Consider the following 27254-nt stretch of genomic DNA (forward strand, 5'->3'; position numbering starts at 1 on the left):
GGGGACAAAAATCCCAACATTTGATGTCGGATCAACCACCAGATTCTTTTTGTCCCACTGGCACACACAAGCGCTACACCGAGCTAGCTGAGCTCACCTGACCCCGATGCATATTGTGTCCCTACAAGACATTATTAGCATATCAGAAATGTACCTTCATGTCCTCAGTGAACTGAAACAGTCAATACGTTACGGGAAAAGTGCGCATAGTTAGCACTGTCATATTGTGATTAAATGCACTGCAAGGTGATAGAAGGCCGAAAATTTCGACCACCTGGAGTTCTTTAGTGTACACTGGCATCGTACAGCAAACGTTCGCCTTGCTTTCCGCCTCCATCGTAAAGCAACCGCCGCGGGTTGAATTCGCACCCGCATCTTTGGGAACAGCAGCTCTAACTATTGCACCTTCATGATGGGGACGAGTAGCAATGTGCTTGCACACAGATGAAGGCTCGCGAGGATATCCACAGATGGGAGCCGCTAACGCTATCGCGTCATGCCCAAAACATGGAGCCTAAATGGTTAGCATGTGTATGGGTAAAGATTTGTGTGAGCAAGAATAACAGCTGTTTGCATTGAGAGAAAAGAAATGTGAGCTTAGCTAAATAATTAATCCTGGCGGCCAGTCAACTAGTAACAGCGTAAAAGATTGCAAATCATTTTGGCCTTTTCGCAGGGATTGCTAACATGGCATAGAGACACTCCTTAGTTGAAACTTGGGCAACAGCAAGAGGTCCAGTAGGCGAAAACTCCAAACAAGGAGCGCCGAATATACAACAAAAACAAATTACAGCCTTGATCTTAAGACTGCTTAAGAGCTGGAAATGCCTTTCTCTCTTCTGCTCATTTGCTGCGCTGTGGCGTTTTGTGTCGATTTCGCTAAATGGTGCAACGCGTCTATAAAGTATTGAGCTCCTCGATGTCAGCGCTACCGTCCAGAGTGGTGCCATTCTTAGACCGGCCCCACGCCGCCTCTCTCTCGCTGCGACGCCATTTTTAATCACAGCGGGCCCTCGGCGCGGTTGCAGTCGCTTGGTGCGAGCAGCTACGCAGGGAGGTGGCATGTAGCGAGTTCCGAGCCACTACTGTCGGAGCCATGAATGAAGGAAAGAAATGAGGAGAGGCCCTGACGTCACTTTTTTGCAGCCGGCAGTGTCGCGCGGCCGCGCCACGACCGGACACTGCCATTGTATCTCCTCCTTTACCCCCCGCATTTTCTATCGCCGGGACGCTCGCGTACCTCGGGCCCTTAGCAACGCTGTTGCTAGTGGCCCGAGTTTTCATAGCAACTGCGATGCCGTTGCTAATTTCCCGACTTGGCTAACCGTCAATTTTGACATCACTTCAGCCACACTTTCTCTAATGCATTGGGAATGGCAAGAGTTTCTGAGCGATGTCAGACTCCGGTGGCAGATGCCAAACGCTGGATGCGCTGGGCCTAATATAAATATAATTTCCTAACCTCCGGAAGCTTGGGAATACATTTTTGCTTACAAGTTAATTTCCAAACAAGCGGCACAGAGTTAAAAGCATTTAGTTGCGCAAAATCTGCCCACGTGGCATACACCCTCCCTCTCCCATCCATTTGAATCGTCGGCGGAGAGAGCGTCGACTGGCGCGGGCGGCCCCCGCAAGTATCGCGTGCCGTTAGGAATTTTTTTTTTTTTTTTAAGTGAGAGGCGAAAACATGCAACTTGATGGGCTAGTATTGTGTAAAGGAATAGTGCGACCGTACTGGCTACTGACGATTGTACCAGTCTACAGTTCCTGCTTATCAGAAGTATTTTTCGCGCTTCATCTAAAACATTACTGGAACCGTTACAACCCATAGCGACACTTTTAGCTTTCTTAGGCCGGTGACAGTTGCTGCTTGAAGCCGCTGACGGAACATTCAGGAATGTTTTATTGTGCTTTCGTTTAATATATTATATGGTTTATTGTGCTCTCGGGTGGGTACAAGTGCATTTTGGCGATCCGAGTGTTTATCGCTTAAAAAGCAGAAGCCGCCAGTGTCGCCAGCAATTTTTCCTCCCCATTGCTTCTATAGTCTCACCCCACTGAGCTAAGCTTGCGTTGTTCGAGGCTGCGAGCACTCGCCGGCCGTTCTGCTTGTTTGAGAGTGTTAGCGTGACTGTTCAGGTCCACTGAGGAAAACATACGAGCTTTTATGTCGCGGATGTGCGTCGGGTAAACCTGTAAATTACTATACATTGTTTTCGCTTCCCCGGTGACTCAAGGAAGTAAAGCGGAATCCACGAGAAGGAAACGAAAGCTCATATATCGGCGAGATAACTGCATGACAGTTTATTCTTAGCGACCTATATTTTCGAACAAATACAGTGTAGTCTGCATGCCGTTGAGGCGTAAGTATATAGCATATAGGTACGCATATACGCAAAGGAAAGAGCACCCGTGTTTTTCATTTTGAACATTGTTTTTCAGAGCGCTTTCTAGCTGATGTAGGGTTGAGTGAAGATGCTTTTTGTTGGTTGCTAAATCTCGCGGCTCTCATGTCAGGGCTCCTATATCTGATTTCTTTAGAATAGTATATATTGCACCATGCTATTCGTAAGCGATGTAATCGATGTTTTCTTGGCGGGTATATTGTCACTACGTGGCTCGTAACCAGATAGGTGAATCATTCATTCACGGCCGTGCTTCGGAGCAAAGTGCCCAAGCCTGATGTGCCACAAGTAAACATGCACTCAACACACATTGTTACTCAATTTTTTCTTGGGTTTTCTATATCGTTCACCGTCGTAGCCTGCGCGTTGTTTGGAAACATGCGAGGCTGGATAATGTGCAGCAACATTTTTATGAAAACATTCTTTCAAGTACCTTCAATATTATGATAATTTCCTTCAAATTATTCCTTTGCATTAATCAACATTAGCGAGAGTAATCGCCCCTTTGATTAGATGGAGGTTAAGAGAAATCGACAGGTCGGACACCGCTTGTTACAGTTTACAGCTTTGGCCGCGTGCTCTTTGACTTCCGTGTTAAAACGGTGCGCATAACAACGCGCATAAAAAAGAATAACACAAACAGTGACGCACTAACAACTGATGCGTGGTCAAAGAAACACCTCTGCCAGGAAATTTAGCAGTCACAACACAAAAAACCAACTCAAACCATTGCCTCGAACATAGTACCTGCGGTGAATATGTTCAAGGCCTCTGATACCTCTCTTTTTACTCTGTCTTCCGTTCCCGATAATACTTGTCGCATCTAAATTGGGCACACATCCGTCTTCGCAGTCCTTGCACATTTTGCCTTTGACTTAAGACGTGATAACCGTACTGGAGTGTATTATTTCTTCGAGTTCCAGTGCTTCCAAAATGATAAGACTTGTTCTTTTATATTTTTCATTCAGCTCATCACAAGCCGAGCAACCTCCCTGCGAGACGCATGAGAAATGTAGACTTTCTGGAGAAGACGGCACCAACTCCTCATCTGTTTCTGCAGACGCTGGCTAAGTGAGCCTGATGATTCGGACGACGATTTAGCAGCTAGACTGCGGTTGCCGTCAATTTGCTGCAGAGTGCTTTGTTTTAACTGTTATGCCGCACTGTACACATAAGCTTTTACCACTCTTTCTTGCTCGCTTATTTCGTGGTTTACATCTTTTCTTCCGTGTTTTCTGCGAAAGCTACATCACATTGCGCACATCAAAATTTTCGCTCTCTACGCCCCGCCGGGGTGGCGCAGGGGTTACGGCACTCGACTACTGTTCCCAAGGATGCGGGACCGAATCCCGACCTCGATGGCCGCTTTTCGATGGAGGCGAAAAGCAAGGCGTCCGTGTGCTGTGCAATGTCAGTGCACGTTAAAGAAACCCAGGTGGTCGAAATTTCCAGAGTTCTTCACTACGGCGTCTTTCATAGCCTGAGTCGCTTTGGGACGTTAAACCCCAGAGACCAACCAGCCATTTTTGCTCTAGATTTGATCGCACAATTCGAAGTTTGCATTTCTCTACACGCTTTGCTCATGCTTTGCTTTAATATGTTATCTAAAATGGTTACACCGAACTGTACATAAACAACATTTATGTCCTTCCAGCTCAGTAATTTATATACCGCGCGTAAGCCGCTTGCGCCGCAGGACGCTAGCGGCTGACGCGCGGTCATCAACAACGCGTGGGATTAAAAACAAAACCGGAAGGCCATACAGGAAACGATAAGACAATTTCTTTCATCCACACAGGGTGGCAGATCCTGCCGGGGAGCGGATCTATTAAATGTTAACACTTGAGGCCCTAAAAAAAGGCACACCATTACGTCTTCGACAGTCGGATGTTAAAATGGCTATTAAGAGCGAACTTGCTCGTTCTGCGATACTGATGAAAAAGACAATTCAAGTGAAAGCGCCGAAATCAAGAAAAGTGCCGTTACGCATGCTAGCAGATTCCGCGAGTTTCAATATGGCAGCGTCGGCGATGCTGTCTACACCCCACCGGGCTCCACCCTGAATGGCGGCGCTGCATCGAGGTGCCCTAGTGAGGTATAGATGGTGCGTTCTAATTCCTTAAACGTCTAGGAAGACGGCTTCGTAGACTTCATCGTAACCGTCTACACGTTCGCGTAATGAAACACGTTCATAGATGTATGGATGGAATATAGGAGCTTCCCATTTGGAACGGGGTGGTAGCAGTAGCTATCATGCTCATTTTTCTTCCTATATCTTAATTATTGTTTTAGATTGGTTAACTATACCATCGTTCTGTTTAATAAATTTTTGTTTCTACATTACTAACATTATGTCCCTTTTCTGCTTTTAAGCCACCAATCTACCAGTCGTTTTTTTGCTAGCTTTCACCGCCGGTTTATTCACCCGCCACTGGTATCTCTGCCTACGCCTCGCGCCACATCGCGGCATAAAAATGAACTAAGTGTTTTAAATAACTAATATAGCGTTACTTTCTTTTTAAAACTTTACGACAGTACAGATGAAAACCACGTTTTTAACGGTTCTCCGATTTTTCGCAGCAATGATATTGAGTGTTTGTCACAACGGAAATCGACTATTCGGCGGTTAATATGTAATGGACTGCACCGACTGCTCTTGCGATGGGCCAACTCACGGCTTGACGGAACAAAATGTTAGCGACACTTTTACCTTTTTATACCTGATGCTGACTAGTACATACTTTTCGGATGTGCTTATGCACGCAGCTGTAAGCATGAAGAAATGCAAAAGGCTGTAATCTTTAGAGGATTACGGACGCAAGCTGATAACCGGCTACAGCAAAAGAAAAACTTTGTGCCGTTACACCCAGGGTGTCGAAACGGAAATTTTTTGGGTGCGGTTCGGGTTCGGGTTCGGTTTCGGCTCCTGAGACCCTTTCCGTTCCGGTACGAGCAAGGTCGAACCGGTTCAAAAGTGTTCGAACGGGTTCAGAAATAAACAAGCAAAACTTTAGGTGTATTTTTTTTCTCAATCCAAATTTTAATACTGAATTTTCGTTCTGGTTTTATTATATAACAAAAGCAAGAATATTCATGTAGTAGTCCTTATACGTTTTTGTCGTAAGATGTGGTGAGCTACAGTTGACTGTGCAGACCTCAGCTAACTGTTTATAATGAGTGACCGATGATTAGAGTAGGATTGGTGGAATAATTATTATTTTATTATTTTATTATATTATAACCAACTGAAGCTATTATGCGCCGAAAGTTAAAAGAAAATGCTTCCTGATGCACTTTTCAGGTACAAAAATTTCATGTATTTTTGTTTAAAGCGAAACCTCGTCTAGTACATATACAACAATATTTTGTCTGGCTCCCACATAAGGACTTTGGAATCACATCCAGGTGGAACGAAGTACACTCCCCAAGACTAGCGATGAATATGGCATATGTGTGACTATATCGCACAACACGCGGACGCCTTTCCAGTTCGCGATTCTACGGAGGTGAAACGCAAAGGCACCAGTGCGTTGAGGTCCGAAAGGCGCTGACAAAAGTCCCCTCAGACACGTATTGGGGTTGGAGTCGTTATCGTATTTGCCGGAGAACCGAATTAATACGACTACCGTCTTGTTTCACGCCATAGTTGCCTTCATAGGCGCTATATAACTTCTTGCATAACCACTTTGAAGTAGACTGTTATGTTGAGTCGCATAATTTACAAGCATTACATGGCATCAAGGCTGCTCGCAAATATTTTATTATGTCCTCTGTTGATGCTGCCAACTTTTTTATTTGGCAGGACAGAAAGACCGAAGAAGTTATCCGTGTTCGATGAAAAGAAATTATATACTTAAGTCCAGAAAATTCTCTCGACGCGGACGTAGATGGCACTCCTGTAGCTAGAGAATGCAGTTCTGAACACCACAACTTAACCATCATCATCATCATCATCATCAGCCTGATTATACCCACTGCAGGGCGAAGGCCTCTCCCATATTTCTCCAATTTATCCGGTCCTGTGCTAGCTGCATCCACTTGACCCCTGCGAACTTCTTAACCTCATCCGCCCACCTAACTTTCTGCCGCCCCCTGCTACGCTTTCCTTCCCTTGGAATCTAGTTTGTTACCCTAAGCGACCATCGGTTATCCTCTCTTCGCCCTACATGTCCTGCCCATGCCCACTTCTTAATTTCTACTAGAATGTCGGTAACTTGTTATTTCTCTGACCCACTCTGCACGCCTCCTATCTCTTAACGTTACCGCTACCATTTTTCGTTCCATAGCCCTCTGAGGTGTCCTCAACTTAAGTAGAACCCTCTTGGTTATCCTCCACATTTCAGCCCCATAGGTGAGTAAAGGTAAGACGCAACTGTTGTATACTTTCCTCTTGAGCGATACCGGTAAGCTGCTAGTCATAATCGGCGAGTGCTTGCCAAATGCGCTCCATCCCAATCTTATTCTTGTTATTTCCTTGTCATGGTCCGGATCTGCTGTTACTACCTGTCCTAAGTAGACATATTTGCCTACTACTTCCAGTACTTCGCTACCTAATATAAACTGATGTTCCTTCCCGAGGCCGTTAAACATTACCTTAGTCTTCTGCATATTGATTTTCAAGCCTACCTTCCTACTTTTCCTGTCTAGGTCATCAATCATTATTTGCAGTTAATCCCCCGAGTTATTTAGCAAGGCAATGTCATCAGCAAATCGCAGATTATTGAGATATTCTCCATCTACCCTTATCCCTAACTGCTCCCATTCCAAGTCTCTGAATACTTCCTCTAAGCAAGTTGTGAATAGTACTGGAGAGGTGGTGTCTCCTTGCCTAACACCTTTCTTTATGGAAATTTTGTTACTTTCTTTATGCAGAACTATGGTTGCTGTCCAGCCACTAAATAAATCTTCCAGCACTTTCACGTACGGCTCGTCTACCCCCTGATTTCGCAATGCCTGCATCACCGCCGATGTTTAAACTTAGTCAAATGCTTTTTCGTAATCAATGAATGCTATGTATAAGGGCTGGTTATATTCCGAGCATTTTTCTATCACCTGATTGATGGTATAGATATGATCGATAGTAGAGTACCGTTTCCGAAACCCTGCTCGATCCTTTGCTTGATTGCAGTCTAAGGTTGTCCTGATTTTATCAGCGATTACCTTAGTAAATACCTTATACGTAACAGACAGTAAGCTGATTGGTCTGTAATTGTTAAGGTCCTTAGAGTCCCCTTTCTTGTGAACGAGGATAATGTTTGCATTCTTCCATGGTTCTGGTACCGTCGATGACAACAGGCACTGCGTATACAGGGTGGCCAGCTTTTCTAACACGATATCCCCTCCGTCGTTCAGCAAATCTGTAGTTATGTGATCCTCGCCAGCTGATTTCCCCCTTTTCATAGTTTCTAATGCTTTCTTGACCTCGTCCTTCGTAACTAGTGGAACATCTGACTTTTTTTCCCTACCGTCAATCTCCTTACGGTCCTGACTACTTTGGCTACTGTAGAGATCTGTATAGACCTCCTCGGCTACTTTGACTATCTTGTCCATATTCGTGATGACGTTGCCCTCCTTGTCCCTTATCGCATACATCTGGTGTCTGCCTATGCCCAATTTCTTCTTTACCGCTTTAAGGCTTCCCCCGTTCTTTAGAGCATGTTCAATTCTCTCCATGTTATACTGCCTTATATCGGCCACCTTGCGCTTATTAGCTTTGATAACTCGGCAAATTCAATCTGGTCTGTCAGATTGGAAGCTTTCATACTCTGGCGTTTCTTAATCAAATCTTTCGTCTCCTTAGACAGCTTACCGGTATCCTCTAACTATCATACCCCTACTTCTACCGCACATTCATTAATGATATCTCTGAAATTATTGTTCATTGCTTCTATGGTAATATCGCCACTCTCGTTTAGAGCTGAATATCTATTCTGTAGCAAGATCCTGAACACTTCTGCCCTCCACCTCACCGCTAATTCGTTGATGGGTTTTTTTTCTTACTAATTTGTTGCGTTCCCTCTTCAGACCCAGGCTAATTCGGGACCTCACCATCCTGTCGTCACTGCATCCCACTTTCCCGAATACCTCTACATCTTGCATAATGGCGAGGGTTGAACACATTATGAAGTCAATTTCATTTTTAGTCTCCCCGTTAGGACTTTTCCATGTCCATTTCCAGTTCTTCCGTTTGAAGAAGGTATTCATGATTCTTAAGTTGCCTTGCTAAGACATTGCCTTGCTAAGAAACTCGGGGGATGAACTGCAAATAATGATTGATGACCTAGACAGAACAAGGAGAAAGGTAGGCTTGAAAATCAATATGCAGAAGACTAAGGTAATGTTCAACAGCCTCGGGAAGGAACAGCAGTTTACATTAGGTAGCGAAATACTGGAAGTAGTAGGCGAATATGTCTACTTAGGACAGGTAGTAACCGCAGATCCGGACCATGAAAAAGAAATAACAAGAAGAATAAGATTGGGATGGAGCGCATTTGGCAAGCACTCGCAGGTTATGACTAGCAGCTTACCGGTATCGCTCAAGAGGAAAGTATACAACAGTTGCATCTTGCCTGTACTCACCTATGGGGCTGAAACGTGGAGGCTAACCAAGAGAGTTCTACTTAAGTTGAGGACAACCCAGAGGGCTATGGAACGAAAAATGGTAGGGGTAACATTAAGAGATAGAAAGCGTGCAGAGTGGGTCAGAGAAATAACTCAAGTTAACGACATTCTAGTGGAAATTAAGAAGAAGAAATGGACATGGGCAGGACATGTAGTGCAAAGAGAGGATAACCGATGGTCGCTGAGGGTAACAAACTGGATTCCAAGGGAAGGAAAGCGTAGCAGGGGGCGGCGGAAAGTTAGGTGGGCGGATGAGATTAAGAAATTCGCAGGGGTCAAGTGGATGCAGCTAGCACAGAACCGGGTTAAGTGGAGAAATATGGGAGAGGCCTTCGCCCTGCAGTGGGTATAATCAGGCTGATGATGATGATGATGATGATGAAGTTATTGCGCTCTGCAAACTCAACTAGTAACTCCCCCCTGCTATTCCTAGAACCAATGCCATAGTCACCTACTGCCTGGTCTCCTGCCTGCTTTTTCGCTACCTTGGCATTGAAGTCGCCCATTAGTACAGTATACTGCATCTTTACTTTTCGCATTGCCGATTCTACATCTTCGTAGAAGTATTCAACTGCCTGGTCATCATAACTACACGTAGGTGCATAGGCCTGTACAACCTTCAGTTTATACTGCTTATTAAGCCTAATTGCGATGACTGCCATCCTCTCATTAATGTTATAGAATTCATCTATATTACCCGCTATATACTTATTGACAAGGAAACCTACTCCTAGTTGTTACCTTTCTGGCAAGCCACGATAACACAGTACATGCCCATCCTTCAGTACAGTATATTCCTCATTCGGCCTCCTAACCTCACTAAGCCCTACGATATCCCATTTCATACCCTCTAGTTCCTCTAGCAGCACTGCTAAACTAGCTTCACTAGCTAGGGTCTAGCGTTAAACGTTGCCAGGGTCAGTTTCCACCAGGGTGGCCAACTCCTGTTCTGATGAGGGAGTGCGTTGCCGGAGGTGTTCACCGGCATCAGGTCGCACCCCAAACCTGTTTATGCAATTGAATTTTTTTTTAAATCCGGTGGAAAATTGCGCGGTACCGGGATTTGGGCCCCGGTCCTCTTGCATGCGAGGCGGATGCTCTACCGCTACGCCACCGCTGCACCCCCTCTCCGCCACTTCACCTCCTCCCAAAATTTGAAAACAGTCGAGTGTTTGCTTATTATGTGAACATTTTGAAATGCATAGACATGTCTCTCTACTTCAATTCTGAGAAAATTACCGCTGTCTCCGATTCTTTAAAGGTAGCCTTCTCTTACCATATGAAACGCTTCAAGCTCGTCCTCAGCTTGTAAGCTTAACATAGGCGGACATGCTGCTGCAGTCTGTAGCGGTACTTGATCGCCGTCAGCGATCTCATGAATCCGCTTCCCTGTAATGACCAAATGCCGTTTTGATCGGCACCTTTCCTGGCTTGTCAGATTAATATGACATCGAGGGTCTGACGATGGAGTTCACCAATTTCACAGGTATTGCCTTTGCTGCTTGTTTTTTTTTACGACCCAGTCTCAGGCTCCCTCGGTCCGTGCTTGACTTTGCCCTTTCTCTGCGTTTTCAAAGTGTCATTCCCGATCTCATTCGTCACCGCACAACCTGTAGACGCAGGTATTATTTAGTTATGTTTTCCCTCGATATTGTACTTCTAGCTTTCAGAGCAACGTTTCCAGACTGTCTGAGGAGTTTGCATCAATGATGGTGGATAAATAAATGAAACGCGTTTTTTTTTTCGACTCAATAGCTATCCGAGCCGAACCGGTAGGCCATCAAACTTAGCTTGTGAATTAATAATCCTACCAGTAATTGCACTATAGGTTCGTTGCTCCAATAATTCAATGTTCAAATTTCATATTCAAAATGGCATAGTTTAACTTTCCAAGGAAAATAAAACCAGCAGACATCACTAGGGGCGAGAGGAAGACAAGACAAAAGGGGAAATAGACTTATGGAATCACATTTGTTCTAAAGTTCAGATACAACTCAAGAAAGGTAGATTACTGCCCAAAGTGGCCTTTCCTCCGTAAATATCGACTTATCATTTTGAACTCTTGGTCAACTAAATTGCATATGCTGGAGTTGCCAGCAAATATGGGTCGGAACTGTACCGTGAACCGGTTCGGAACGGTTCCTCCCATTTGTTCCGGTTGGGGTTCAGCTCTGAGATGGCGGAAAAAATTCGGGTTCGGTTCGGTTCCGGTTCCGAGCGAAACTTCGGGTTCTGTTCCGGTGCCGGTTCGACACCCTGGTTACACCTGTCGCCTGCAGTCACAAGGCGAGGAAACCAAAGACAGCAACTGGCTTTAATAATATACAAGCAGGCTAAAATCAATGCGCAACCATCCGGCATCGTCAGCTGAGTTCGTTCTTCCGAGATTAACTGAAAATTGACGGAAGAATTTGCCACGGCTACTACACCAAGAGAGAAAAACACGCGTGCCGTACAGAAGCCGCCCTGACTTCCAGCGAAGTGGTGAGAAACCGACGAATTCGTCGATAACATCAAGACTCAAATGACTCAAGCAACAGTCATCGTCAAGTTAAAAAAAAAAGATCAACAGCATCCCACTATTAAGCAAAAATCTCAACCGCGGGCTTTCCTCTGGCATGATTCAAGAACCTGCAGTGCTACTAATCTCATGACCATGATAAAGCAGCTGGATTAGACTCTAGATAGCGTTGTTATGGGCGTAACAACTCACATTTGAAGGCTCGTGCATATGCATACTGCGGCGCTCGCAAAGAGCGCAACCACTATACAGCTACTATAAACACCGCGAACAAGACTCGCTCAGTGCGTTCCGTGCACTGTCCTCCATTTTTAAACAGCAAAGTAGCCTGCATCGGTGTTGACTTCGCCAAATCAGTCTTCGTGAGAATACTTTGCGTTAAATGGAGCGCGTCCCACAATGGCGGCTGCCCGGCTAGCTGGTAGGCGTCTACTAGGGGGTATTGGAACGCACCCAGAATGCTTTGAAGTGGTTGCTCCTCTCCATTGCCGTGCAGGGCAGAGACAACTGTGTCTGTTACGACCGCCGTCACTATGATGCCCGATTCGTAGCGAGCCAAGGGGGACGGAGGGGAGGCGTATTGTCATTGCCTGAAAACTGCAGCAATGGAAGTGCTGAGTAGTGTCACTAAAAAATAAGACAACAAAAAGGAAGCTATATGTTTTTTGAGTATGCATTGCAGTGCATAAATTAAAATGCATATGCAATAAAATAGTTTGCTGGATTAAAATTGCTTGCAGTAATCCTCTAATAATGCCAGTAGTGTCCGTCGCGCCATCTTTAGTGCGTTGAATCAAAACGAATAAGAACGCGTTTATAGACGTCACTAACCGTCGCTTCTGTGCCGCAATGGATTAACACCATGTACCTGATTGTAAGACATGTGTTCGGCATGTGTTCCATACCTGTAGGCACAGTTATTAATTTTGTTTTTAAATTCACAACATTCAAATAAATTACGACCATATTTCCTGGGATATGTTAGCCTTTAGGTTGCATAATACCATGTTATTGTTCTCAACAGCCGCAAAACCAGCCGCGAATGCAGCCAGGATGTGATGGTATGACAACGGTTACACTATTCAGTTACCTTCACTGCAATAAATTCCTGTCTTCAGTGAGTGTATGTTACCTTTAGGTTGCGTTCAGAGACAGCTCTCAACAACAATCGCCTTTTAACATGTTACTCTTTTTTAGGGGTTTACGCTGCGCCGATTTTTCAAGTTAACTTGTTCAACGTCGCAAAGATGGCGCGACGGACGCAACCGATGTGTTACGCTCTTTACAGTGAGTAATTTTAATCCATAAAATAATTTTATTAATATTGCATTTCAGTTTCCATACTGCGCTTCATGCTCGAACAAAACATAAGGGTGTAATTTATGTTCCAGTGACGGAACCGGCACTTCCGTTGCTGCAGTTATCGGGGAACGGCGATACGCGGAGGGGAGTGCGCGCATAGCCGCACCTTAGCAAAGTTCGCCGAACAGTAACGTGTACAAAACGCTGTGACAAAACGTGTACGCTGTGACAAAACGCATGCTGCTGTAAAGATATGACAAGCACACAAACGTTTCGCATCGGCACAATAAAGATCTAAGATTAATCTTTTTTAATCTTCGTTTTAGCCCAATTTTTGACTGGTAACCATTGCTCTTGGTTAAATTCGCGAAATACACAAACATTACGACTCTCATAGTAATTCGTTGTGCCTGTGTTTGACGCATTTATAAAAAGCATAAAAACCGTTAGGCTTCCGGCCAAAAGACGAATTAGGTTAAAGAAACCTCTTGCCGCCATCGCATACCCTGCAGTCGTATACCATCAATTCAAATATTTCTTCATCAGTCATCAGCTAGTCCAATTATGTACTTTGTTATGCAACACTGAGTAGAAAAGTCAACGATAGTGATAGTCAAATAATTACTCATTCATGGTGTTTGACTGGGCCGCGTGTAAACAGCGTTGTAGAAGTGTTGAAAAGCTGTTTTCGGGATCGCGGAAACTGCAGAGAATTGGCGTTTTCTTTTCTTCATTTGAGGCTGGATTACTTGCATTGTAGGCCGGTTTTAAGCATGAAAAAATGTTTAGGGTAGCTTATAGGAGAACTTCAGGTATGAGGCCGGTCTGAAATGCACCTGCTTACTTTTCTCATTTTCTCTTTTAGCTCTACTCTATACTTACTCGGCAGTTCTCCACTGCTCACATTTGAGCACTCTTTAACATTGCATATTTCAACTAATGTCACAGTCCTGACCCTTTGTTGAGATATCGATCTAGAACGTGGCAACGCGCGTTTTCACCTCTATTGAAACTCGGCCGCCGCGACTGAGTCGCACACCCGCCCACGTGGCTGATCAGCAGTCGAGCGCCATACATCATCGAGCCAATGCGTCCGGGCTACTTTTAATGTTTCTGTGCAGTTCGAAACGTAATTTATACTTGTTTATGCAAGGTGTTACATAACATTACTATGAAATGAGGCCCTTTTGGCAAACGTTTTGCCTCTTAGCGTCAGTATGTTTTTATTTTGCGTTACACTTTATTGCATTTTATGGATGTTCTGTGTTAAGCAACGTATTTCCATAGATATTCTGAATTTCGTTTTATATGTTCACGTTGCTGTATATATGCAGATGGGGTAAAGAAATGTTTTAAAACATGCCAGACTATTTGGTGCTTAACGCCGTTCATTTTCATCTAATCCCGAATTACCCATTATGATTTTCTGTCGTTAAATGGTCACGTGGCCATGAATTTTTTTCCCACTTATATCTTGTCAGATAATTCACTGACCAAGTGGTGGAAAAACGCGAACGCCTAAAAAATGCTTGGTCACATGACTATATCTCCGGTATTAAAACATGCACGCGCAAACCGTCCGAGCTGGACAGTGGCAAACGAATAGCAACGCCCGGTAACTGACCCAACGCTATCCGTATATTATTTACATGAAAGGCAAGCTTATAGCTCACCTTACGTTTTACTGCGGCTTGCACGCGCTCGTTCCACCGCGTACAAAAACAAATTGCACAAGGCGCCAGTAGCGAATATGTATGCTCTTGCAGCTCGTGTAAAGTAATAAGGAGCTAAATGCTAAATGCGCAAGCACACGTGCCAGATATAAAGGATAAGACGGACAAGAAGCACGGGAAAAAGCACACAAATCAACGACTAAATTTACAAATGCAGAAATGGCATACGCTGTACAGGTGCGGTCAAATTACGCGACCCACGGCTTCGATCGGTGGAGCGTCTGCGAGCCGCACCACGGAGCTCGCGCCAGTGCTGCGATGGTAAAAATTGGATAAATTCGATGGAAAAGAAACAGTGTGGAATTATACAAAAATGGAAAAGGCCGATCAGGAAGGAAGCTTCCTTTGATAACTCAAGAGGCAGCAGTGCCTTACTTTTTGAAGCTAGATCAGGGTGCCTTAGAACACGCAGTTACAAAAAAAAAAATTAACGATGAAGATGACGCATGTGCTGTATGTGGTAGCTCCAGTGAAACAATTGACCATATTATACTCGATTGTAATGGCATCCATCCGGAAGTCGTTGCAGGCGCAGTCACTTTCTGAAGCTCTGTGGTTTAGACATACCAGTGGCCATGTGAATAAACCGGCGGTGGAAGCTAGCAAAAAACGACCGGAAGATTGGTGGCTTGAAAGCAGAAAAGTGACATAATGTTAGTAATGCAGAAACAAAACTTTAATAAATAGAACGATGGTGTAGTTGACCAATTTAAAGTAATAAATAAGATATAGGCAGAAAAATGAGCATGATAGCTACTGCTACCACCCCTTTTCAAATGGGACGCTCATCCATCCATCCAACGGATAAAACCCCTCAATAAATTAAAAGTAGCGCCATCTCTCTCCTCCTCCGGTTCCGCCGCTCCTCCTCTCGCATTTCGACCGTGGCTCCATCTACGCGGTGCACTGCTAGCGCGAGCTCTCCGGAGCAAGCGCCGGTCACGGCCGCCTGAACCAGAGCCCGTGGCGGGGCCCCGCCCAACGCCACCTAGAGGAAATTCTTCCAGGCCGGGGAGCTCCCGTGGCCACGTGACCATACGTCATCGTTGTGGGGCCGTCGTCTTCCAACGGTCGTCTTCGGCGCGGCGGCGGCTGCAGTGTCACGTTTGGACGCGCACGTGGTCGCTGAATAACGTGGTCGTTTCGTTGAATCTTTATTTCTGTGCGTGAACCGGCGACTGACATCGGTGTTTACCGCGTGTTATGTGTGCCGAACAGGGCTGTGCAGAATTAGAACTGCGAAATGCCTGGGAAGTGTGTGCCGCGGTGCAATGACAATTACAAGACAGGCCCCAAAGTGCATGTCTTCTCATTCCCTAAAGCCGTAAAAGCAAGAAAAGCCTGAATACGTGCAATTCCACGCAAAAACCTGGTCGTGTCTGCAAACTCCAGGGTGAGACATTTTTGCTGCTTACTTTTTTCCCAGCAAGTTGCTTCTACCCTTGGGGTTGCAAGCTTTGCTTACAACTCCTTCGTGGCACGTAAAGGAAAAATGTGTCACGTATTGCTGGCGATGTTAAATAGCCGTACTTATGGTAGGATATATTTATTTTGTTTACGTCTGCGAACGTTACTTTAAAGCCAAAGACATCATTCGAGAAGCAAGCTATATTGACCAAGCCACCGGCCGCACAGTTACCGCGTCACACTCGCGTTTGCGGCTTCGAACTGAGGCCGTACCGACGGTATTCCCCGATTGCCCATGCTACCTGTCTGGAGAAGGGACTATACGAGAGGACCCAGAGAGCAAGCGAATGCGCTTAGACGCCGCTGCCCTTCAGAAAGTGCTCGCGGAGTCAATTATCATTGCTCAGAATGAAGATGAAGCAGACAAGGTTTGCGATTTGAAAGCTTTGGCGAACTTCTTTCGAGACAAGCAGCTGACATTTTGGCATGCCATCGAGTGCAATGAACACATCATTTTGGCTCACATTTGTAATGATGAGGCTCTTTTGATTAAATACTCTGTTATAAAAACCAACCTAACTCTGACAGTAAACGTCGTAAAAGCACCAGTTAAGCTGCTCGGTTCCAAAGTGCTAGGTCCTTCGGCGGTCGACAGCAAACGACGGCTGCTGGATTTGTTTGAGGGAGTCGAGGATTTTGACAGTGCCGTGAGTTCAAGTTCTGAAAGTTCAGACGTGGACATCTGTGAGACTGTCGCTTCTCTTCTGAGTGAAATATCTGCAGCGCAAGGAGATGATAACTTCCCGACCATTCAACTGCTGACCGAGCAAGTGTAGCTAATGTCAACAAGAAATGAACGACGGTGCTACTCTGCACGGTTCATGGTTTACTGCCTGCATACTTTTTTAAAATATCGCCTCATACATTCAAATACATGCGAAGTCACGGGAGCATCATCATGCCACACCTAAGGACTATTCGATCAATTTGTTCATCACTCGAGTCTCGGGGTGAACCCCCAATTAGAGCAGCAAGACGGCACTTTCCTCCGCTACATCGCCAAGAAGATATCCGAGTTTAATGGAGTGAGGGCGAGTGATTGGGGCCAAACACAATTTAAAACACCACGAAAAAACTGCCAGTTTCATAGATATAATAGTGAAATGGTCAAAAGTTGTCAACGTCAAAACTCCTCTCAAGGTACTCAGACTAAGAGATGAATACCAAAAACCCATCTACCCTTCTCCATTCGACTCGAGGCTTTGCTTTTTGTGCGATTTTTTAGGCTTGCTGCAGGAATGGAAGGAGAGGAGGGCAGACGCCAGTACGTTGTCTGATGAAAATTATGGCGCTTTGAGCCAAACGACTCAAGCATTTGTTGAGATTGCAAGATACTGCTTTGAGGAGCTCAAGATGCCCTTTGTGCTCCTTGGGAAGTTCCAGACAGGCTTTCTAGAAGACCACTATGGACGTTACCGACGCCTGGCTGGTTCTCAATATTATTTGCCTGTAAGGCAAATCTATGAATGTGAGAACAAGTTGCGACTACAGAGCACACGTCCACAAATGAGCGCGGTCTCTGCAACCGACAATGAGAAAAATCAAAATTGGGAAGAGCTTCAAATGCAAGCAGCCGTGCCAAGCAGACAATTCAACATTGTTGTGACCGGACAGGTGCTGTCAAAACTGAAGGATGCACTTCCCGTCATTGCATATGTGGCAGCTTACTCGGTGCACATTGCTCTGAAGAGGTTGAAATGCGACAAATGCAAAGGAGATCTTGACAATTGACAAGACTGTCACAGTTTCGCCTGACAATCACATGTAAAGTCTTGTCAAAGATTTTGACGGCTGGTTTACCCATTAATGCCAGCTGTGAATACTGTAGCTCACAATTACGTTATGGTGGAAGAGTTGTTCAAGCGAGCAGAATTTCTAAATGTACAAAACCAGCACCAAGTCGCTATGGAACTCAAACTCCTGCTCAGCGATGAGAAGCCTTCTGACTTCGATGTCCGTGAACACGGATACACGAGTGAGACAGTGCTGAAATATGTGTTGTGGTGCAGGACAAACATTCTCCTCAAAACTTTTTGCCGACGATTGAATGACAAGGTGTCTGACCTGGACAACAAGAGTAAGAAGTGGAAGCTGCAAACTCTGACCTATAAATGAGTAAAACGCCGATGTATGTACAAAACACATGACTCTGCTGTGTTTTTATGCCTGAATTTAGACAGATTACTGCACGCGCAGCCGAAGAAAAAAGTCAGGTGAGCGCTATATTATACGGATTGTGCTGAAGGGCCCCTTCTCTTGAGCCGGACGGCGGCCCCGTCCGGCCTACGTAACGCAGGCAGCCCCTCGGCCTTGAGCCAGTCTAGGTGGCGTCGCCCCGCCGCGCGCTCGACGCGTCGTTTTGCAGCGGTGGAAAGCGTGTGCAAACACGTGACTGTGCTCGGCCAATGGGAGGGTCGAACGCCGAAGGAGAGCGCCGGAGAGGAGGCAGGCGGCAATCTTCACAAGTTAGCGCTACTTTTAGTTTATTGAGGGGTTTTACGCTTCGAGGTTATGCACTGTAGGTCCGTTCGATTCAGCTGCACCCTGCACCAGTTCCACAAAGTTCTGCGGCGGTGCCGCAAGCGTGCAGCGCCAGTTCCAGCAGTTCAGGTGCATCATCGGCACCAGCTGCTTCCAAACGAATGGTAGAGTGCAGGCCGGGCCGTCTGCTAGCCTTGGCGTCGCCAACAAGCTGCGGTCGGCTGTGTGCAACTCGCGACGCCAACGTCCCTTTGAACTTGATGAATTTGCAAATAGCACATGACAAAGATGTTTTGGCCTGTGAGTTGTAATAAACGGCACTTTCAACGAGAACACGATCGAGCTCGCCAAGGTAATGGCTACGCGTACTCACAAAAAGTACACGCATGCGGTATGATGCATGCTGATTATATACTTCAATCATGACCATGTGCGCTTCTATTGCCGGCTGCCGCAAAAGGCGCATATGTGCGTTTGCACAACGCGTACTTCATGTGATATGCTATTTGAAAATCTTCATATGTTTGGAATAATTAGCGCCGTTCATTTGAGCGGCATATACACGAGTGATAGGATTCATTAATTCGTGAATAAGCGATGCATATATATGTACAAAAGTCGACCGGATGTGGTCGGCTAGCTGTGAATTATATTGCCACTCACATCAGCCGGCGCCAACATGCCGAGTAAGATGAATTTTCAAATAGCACATTGATACGAAACAGCGTGTATGCGGCGCACCATGCAGCAGCTGGCACGAAACGTAAACAAACTTCGATCACGATTGAAGTCAACATGAACCATAACGCATGCACGTGCTTACTTGTTAGACATGGTTTCCAGTACGCGTCGTCATTTCTTTGGCGAGCACGGGCACCGTTGTCGTTGACGAGAAGAATAACTAGGGTCGATTCACTGTTTATCACAACACGCAAGCCATCGTCGCGAAAGCTGTCGTCTGCTTTCATGCGGCGGCTGCAGCTGCACCATTTCGGCACTGACCACTGAGGAGGTGCACAGTTTTGCTGAACTTTTCGTGAACTCGACCTGCACGACGCCTGCACGTTTTGAAACGGGCGGCGGGGTGCAGAGGGAGCCATGTTGCATCGGTCAAACGAAAGGCGAAGTGCAGCACCACGTGAACCATTTCACGTAGTGCAAGTGAAACGAACGGACCTTGGGACGACCAATTTGTTCTAGTAACGTTGGTGACGACAGATTTCTCCCTCACTCTCGAGTGGACACATCACACGTTCATCATCATCATCATCAGCCTGACTATACCCACTGCCGGGCGAAGGCCTCTCCCATATTTCTCCACTTAACCCGGTTCTGTGCTAGCTGCATCCACTTGACCCCTGCGAACTTCTGAATCTCATCCGCCCACCTAACTTTCTGCCGCCCCCTGCTACGCTTTCCTTCCCTTGGAATCCAGTTTGTTACCCTAAGCGACCATCGGTTATCCTCTCTTCGCACTACATGTCCTGCCCATGTCCATTTCTTCTTCTTAATTTCCACTAGAATGTCGGTAACCTGAGTTATTTCTCTGACCCACTCTGCACGCTTCCTATCTCTTAATGCTACCCCTACCATTTTTCGTTCCATAGTCCTCTGGGTTGTACTCAACTTAAGTAGAACTCTCCAACCAAAAGAACCAGTAGAACCAAAAACACAGACGCGCGTCAACTTACCGGAGCGAAGATTTGTGAATGTGAAATTCGCTGTAAAGCTCGCTAGAGGGCGCGGTCATTCAAATGAAAAGGCAACTGAGCTAGTGTATATGATTTCTCATTATATCACAAACGAAGTTGTTTATTTTCGAGTTAAAAAATTGTGTGTAACTCAATCATTCAGTGTAAACAAAAGACGAGTTTCTAATGCACTCTGCAATCTTCAATAAATTTAAGGCTGTATGCACACTGAGACTCATTTGATCCGACAACACCTGCACCAGTGTGCAGGTAATGTCAGATTTTCTGCTCGGCGAGTCCTCTAAGCCTGTCGCGTTAAAAGATATTCGCCATTTGAGGTAACAGACGAGGAAGAAATTGCGAAACACCAGATACTATTTTTCGACTCTATTTTTTTTTCGAGCGTTAACCATGAGCTGCACTATAATATCAAACGGTTGAAAATTTAGTACAGTGATTCATTTACAACGTTTGCAAAAGAACGAGTGTACCGACCTGGGTAGGGAAGCTTGAAGATTGTGAAGTCGCGGTACCTATTCCACTTGTCAACTTTTTCAGAGGACGTAATCCTGGAGGAAGAAATAACTCCATTACTCTAAAATGCTACATTTATTTTCACAATGGTTCACCCCGGACAGCCTGGGGCGTTGCATTATTGTTTTACATTATTTCTTGGTTCTTTTAAAGACTTAAAATGATTGAGGCTGAGAGGGAATCCGCTGTGGAGGTCTCCAGCCAATGCCGAACACTTGGTGTTCTCTTTCATCCGCTGTTGCCTTAACGACCAGTAATGAACCTGGTTATTCCGCCTCAATAGTGAACAGCCCCAATCACTTGCTAATTGGACTTGCCCCAGTCGGTGCAAGTACAATTAGCAAATACTTTGCAAAAATAAACAGGGCAGCGCACAAACAGTTTGCGCGCTGCCCCCTGCACTTTTTTTTGCTCCCACGTTGCTAGCAAATGTTTCGCCCCAGTTTTCTCCAGTTATCTTCTCAGAAACTATAGCCCCCTTATGTAATGCACCACACAATTGTTGCCTTGTATGCATACTTCGCCATATATCAAATTTCAGTTCATGATTTGCCACCATGATTTCTTGTCTCTGTTAGCGCTATATTTTTATCTCCTAAACATGTTGCACCATCTATCCCTAATCGATGTTCTTTGAAAGCTCGCATTCTCGTAAGTCACACATGCGCACACAAAGAATAACCGGCGTTCACTCTGCGTGCCCATCTTTATCAGAGACATAGGGAGGCTGCAGATTGCCATAAGTGATACACGGCTGTTGCGACTGAAACGAGCTGAGTGTTTGAAATAGTTCTTCGTAGCTTAGTATTGAAGCAACGAAAAAGAAAATTGCGGGCCCGTATTTCTTTGGCGCGTTTGCATGCTAATTACTAAATAAAGCGTATGATTTGGCACGCATGAAAGTGAGGAACGCGCGCGCAGAGTGAACGCCGGTCGTTCTTTGTGTGCGCGTGTGTGCACTTACGTGCACGCGAGTTTGAAAAGAACACCGATTAGGGATAGATGGTGCAACATGTTTAAGAGATAAAAATATAGCACAAACAGTGATCCCCATGGAAAGAAACGTCGTTTCTTTCTGTGGTTCTCACCGTTCGTGTTATAATTTTCCTGCATTAAGCATGCGCGAGTTCTTGACTGCACATTCGTTACGTCAATCGCAACATGTTTTTGTGAACTGAAAACATTCGGCAGCCATTCAGCTGCCGTGCACTTATGCTGGGTGTTTTTCGTGGGTCTGAGAGCTTGCAACGGGTACAGATTGCGATCCCAACTGCCAGGCCAAGCCGAGCTAAAAATTGGCACCTAGTCAAAGCAGTGACGAAATCGTTCCTGATTGCCGACTTCAGTAGCCATCAGGGAGCTTTGATAAGTAATTACAACAAAAAAGCCAAAACACACTCACTTTACGGTGTACTTTTCCTTCTTTCCTTCGACCATCAAGTCACATATCTGGCCAACTGAGAGTTCCCGGAGCAAGAGAATGTCTTCTCTTCTCAGTTCACTGTGACGCGACGAATCACTGGAAGGAAATTAATGATTAGTGAGAAAAATGGCGCAGGTACTCACACTTATGGGTTAGCTTTATGTTCAATATTGTATTCAGTTATTGAGTTTACCAAAGGTAAAAGAGAGGGAAAGATGTTCCGAGATAAAGCACTACGAATTGAACAAGGCCGCAAAAGTAACGAACAAAATTTGTTCACATGCAGAACCACTAGGTTTTGGAATGGAGAAGGCGTCCAGCAAACTTTATTTGTACATAGGATTTAATTGTAAATGACACGGTATATTAACGTCTCGAAGCAAAATCGCCTAGGGGGGATGCTGTAGTAGATATGGCTCCGGTAATTTCAGCCACCTAGGTTTCTTGCACTTTCGGTGATATCGCACAGTGCACGTGAGCCTTGCATGTGAGCTAACCGCAGGCACCGCCACCTGGATCAGACGGATGTCCTCGGGACCAGTAGTTCAGTGCCCTCACTACGAGCCGCCGCGGCTGGTTACTTGCAAATGTTTTGTGCGGATGAGAAACAAATTCATTACTATTCCCACGAAATGTCACTTATTACCAATTACATTTCCTCTAATTTATTCTATACTGAGTTAGGCCATGGATAATTTAGGGCTACGCTCATTTTTCTTTGCTTATTGAAACACGTGAGTGACGCTTGCTTCCGCCAAAGCTACCCACTGCAGCACATTTGTCACTGTTAGGCTTCAAGCGAGCGTGAAAAAAATTCTACCTTCTTCCGCTAACCCAACGGTTCTGGTGTTCGAAGGCACGCAGATTTGTCAGCTCAGTTTGGAGACAAGCGAACGCATAGAAAAATGGAAGCGATCCGAATCGTTCGCGAGCCGACGTCGCAATGCTTGTAACGGTGGTAAGTATAGACCACAGACCTCTACAAGGAGGCCCGACACCGCATTAGCCAACAGAAAAATGAGCCGTTACAAGTAAGCAGTGATGCCAAGGAAGCCAGTGTTTGAGAGTGCACGAAATCAGCCATCAAAGCATTTTTGTTTGCATTTTTCGTTGTCTACTTTGTTATTCTTCGCTTCATCCTTCTGGTATTTTTACACGACAGCCTACATATTGCGCCGTCACTTTCATCAGAATACCAGCAAAGGAGCTTCAATTAAGACTTAAAAAGGGCAGCCTGCATTTAAGTTGGACCACACCAGCATACAAAAGGATATCATCGCACACGAAGTGTCCGGGGCCTCGTCTGCCCTGCTCTGAGTTGTCTCTCTGCGGTAGCGTCGCCCATGCTGGGCACTATTGCGATGCACGTCCCTGGGCTCGAAGCCGAAGGCGCAGCATCAGTCGGTAAGCGGAAACATTTCACCAGAAGACGCGCCCTATCTAGTTGTGTTTTGATTCAGCCGAAATGAGGACGCGAATACGCATCATGGATATGGAGGAAGAGGATGTAGATTCATGTCAGCGCCTGCAGATATAATGCCCTGTTAGTCCAATGGAGTGGTTTGGTTTGGTTGGTTTGTGGGGTTTAACGTCCCAAAACGACTCAGGCTATGAGACGCCGTAGTGGAGGACTCCGGAAATTTCGACCACCTGGGTTTTTTTAACGTGCACTGACATCGCACAGTATACGGGCACCTTGCTTTTCGTCTGCATCGAAAAGCGGCCACCGAGGCCGTATTCGATCCCGCATCCTTGGAGTTAGTCCAATGGAGGCGAGGTACAGTTCCGTACTGTATAAACAAAAAACTTTCGATGAATGGCCTTTTATTCGCCACGAGTGGTGCAATGAAATAAAAAGGGCGGTTTTCATCTCTTCCTTTTCTTTTCATCTTACGCTGTGGTGCTGATTACCAGGCCAAAAATCTACGTACTTAAATAGGTGCCGGTAAACAAATATGACTGCGCAACTGCGCAAATAGATTTTTTTGCGGCAGATGGCATGATGTCACACCAGGGGTGAAGCTAAAGGTCAATGGTATGCACCACCTCGCTACGCGGAAGGCTTGAATGTGCAAGTAGTATTGCTTTCGCAATAAGAAAGAACGTTGTGTGATACGTTACTTACCCCTCTACAATTCTTGGGTGAAACCTGCCTTCCTTTCCGCTTGGAAATCAAACTAGCGCACTTCAAAACAAAGACACAGGAAGAGAACGACAACACAGCGCTGTTTTGTCGTTCTCTTCCTGTGTCTTTGTTTTGAAGTGCGCTAGTTTGATTTCCAAGATGAATTACCAACTAGCCCGTTCTTCCACCCTTGCAACTTCCTTTCCGTTTTTCTAGATTTCTCTGTTTTATGTGGTTTGCCAAACGACGCCCATATTTCTCGCGTTCAGTTGCTTACACTCTTGATATAACAGTGGGTATTCTACAAGGAACAAGCTAAACAATGGAATGGTAGAAGTCGCGACATTTTTTCACAGAAATACACGGCCGACACCCGACTTCCAGGACCAATGGTCCACTGTTCGGTGGTTTGACTCACGCTCGGAACGCAGGAACAGGGTATCCAGCTACCTAATGAAGATCAAGGGTATGAACCAGTTTTTCGGCGTTCGCTAAGAACTTTCAAAACAAGTAGAGGAACACCGCAATATTCTTCATAAGCTGTAGGAGACAGTTACCAAAACCGGGTCATCTAATAAAATGGAGCAAGTACAAAGCTCCCACTGTCGTCTTTGAAGTCCAAAGAAAACCTGCCCTGAAAGCCCTGAGAGGGTTTACAATTAAAAGACCAAACTGTCAAGGCTTGATAGAAGGAAGCAGTACGTCAGGTGCTTTGAGCCCACAGATAACAAGGCGAAAAACAGTAACATGCCCACACAACATTTGGCGGGACGGCAGCTTGGCCACGTTATTCATTTTTGGTGAAACAACGCAGAACGGTGGGATAGGACAATAGACGAAAACTAAAAGTTTGTTACCTCTAATATTGCTCAGGATTGCACGTGTCCGAGTTGCGTGCGTTAGAGGAAGAGGTCTGGTGACAAGGCAGAAAAGAAGCGCCCCAAGTTTTGGGCAACAATTTGTGTCCCTGTGGCCCCTTGGAAAACTTTATAAATGCTGTTCATCGATGGTCACCTCAAAGTTAGCCTAAAACAGGTGATTGCATTTATGCTTGGCTCGAATGAAGAAACAGGCAATCGCGCAGCAGTTAAAATGGAGCTCTTACGTGTCAGTCAAAGGCGAGTCGGTTGCCTTCGTCGGAGAGCTCGGTTCACCCTGCACTTGTTCAGTTTCTTCGACGGCAACGTCTGAAGTGCTGGTCGCTTCTGTACAAAAACAAAAAAGCACTTTTCAAACTCTAGGCAGAGGTGATCGCTTTCAGTTGATTAAAAAATTTATGTTTATACATTGTTTTACTGTGAAAGCATTGCTACCCCAATACGCAAAAATTCGTATTGCGTTATTGTTGCTGTTGTCAGCACTTGATAACAGCCTTAAAAAAAGCTAAGGGACGGTTTGAATGATCCACCAATTGTCGGAAAGCCCATTCAAAATCCACGTTAAAGATAGGTTACATGGAGCGTCTTACGCTCCATGTAACGCCGACTTAAGAAGACAGTGGTTAGTGGCGTGCTCTGTAAAATTCGTGCCCGAATGAAAGTTGACAGAGACAGCAACATACAATGCACCGCTTACTCTCGTGTACCTACGCGCGATTTGTACACGCTCGCTGCGCTAGGTCCCATTGCGTAGCGAGGTGACTAGGGCTTGAGATTGAACTCACATAAGGCGTTTCGAAACCCCGCCGGTTAAGTAGACTGGCACATTGATGCCAGTTAGGCCGCCAAATGGTATGGCACCATCCTGTACGCTACAGTAAGAACAGCTGTGTCGCAATTTTTATACGAAGGAGAAGGAATTGCGCAGCACATGAAGGTCCCTAATTATATCCTATAAGAGCAAACGGCGCGCCAGAGGCGACAAGGGGCGAAAGGACCCTGACTCAGGAGTACCGTTGTTTAGACCCCGTCCTCGTGCAGCCCTTTCCACTCTCGATTTTACACCATATACAAGCGGGATATCGTAATTTGGATGTTTTCACGTCTATTTCTCTTTTTTTTGTCGTTGTACGACTGCAAATATTTGATTATATCAGCCTTGCGGACCATCGACAGACCACGCCATTTTCTTCTAAGACATCATTGAAGGACCTCTATGCGCTGCTATATATGTCCTCCTCATCAAAATTGTGACGCAGCGTTGTTCGTGTAGCGTTCCGGGTGGCGTCACACCACTAGAATGACACCACCGGGAAATGGAAAATTAGTAATCTCGCCCCGACTCAAGCCATGAAGCATTCGCGTCCCAGAAGCAGCAGTCGTATGCTGTTAAGACATGGCCCAATGTCTGCCACAGACAGCCTCTGTAACATACAGTGCACTTACTGACAACGCCGAAAGTTCACTTGCCTGAAGGCTGGCAGGGGTCTGCGTCCGACTTGGATTCCTGCCCAGACTCTCTCCTTTCTCGGTCCCAAATCCCTGAAATCGAAAACGCGCGCAAGTTTGTTATGTGGTGGTTTAAACGACCCCTTATTCCCAACGTAAGGCGCCGACGATGGCGGTGTTGTGGGCGAAAAGGCACGAGCATACCTCTGGCAAGCGACAGTTGTCCGGTGACATGAATATACAGTAAGTGATTGTCAGGTTGTATGACGTCCCGGAAGTACATGACATGGCTGAGTTGGGAGCGGCCAACTCGGGCAGCTCCCTTTCAGATCAAAGGGCGCAGTGGCAATCGAACACAGCGGGACCATTGGACCTCTTCGACACACGTTCCCTTAGACCACAAATGCACGACCGTACGGCTTGGCTAAGATGGCGCTCTGTATATATGTCGGGTGGTCATTCACACAACATGGTAGATACCTACTGTATGCTATGAACATCTTTGGGATAACAGAGGCAGAAATTAAGATTAAGCGATTGGCAAAGCCCATGTATAGCGAACGAGGACCTGCACGGGCAGCCGCAGAAGGGAGCTTAATGTTAACGCTATCGCGCCATAGGCTT

General features: G+C 45.7%; 1 protein-coding gene across 2 annotated transcripts in view; it reads right to left on the minus strand.

The window, feature by feature from the left end:
- The window catches only part of LOC146184533 (phosphatidylinositol-3,5-bisphosphate 3-phosphatase MTMR14-like), a 108771-nt gene that overhangs the window by 39157 nt on the left and 42360 nt on the right, over positions 1-27254 (minus strand). For both annotated transcript variants that reach the window (XM_084609416.1, XM_084609415.1), the window contains exons 7-10: positions 26652-26723; positions 25409-25508; positions 22158-22274; positions 20717-20790 (exon numbers count right to left, since the gene is read on the minus strand). In XM_084609416.1, coding sequence (XP_084465542.1) covers positions 20717-20790; positions 22158-22274; positions 25409-25508; positions 26652-26723 — 363 coding nt within the window. The remainder of the gene's footprint in view (positions 1-20716; positions 20791-22157; positions 22275-25408; positions 25509-26651; positions 26724-27254) is intronic.

This window comes from Amblyomma maculatum, chromosome 7 (assembly GCF_055883805.1).
Source record: "Amblyomma maculatum isolate TAMU_Amacu chromosome 7, ASM5588380v1, whole genome shotgun sequence".
NCBI lineage: Eukaryota > Metazoa > Arthropoda > Arachnida > Ixodida > Ixodidae > Amblyomma > Amblyomma maculatum.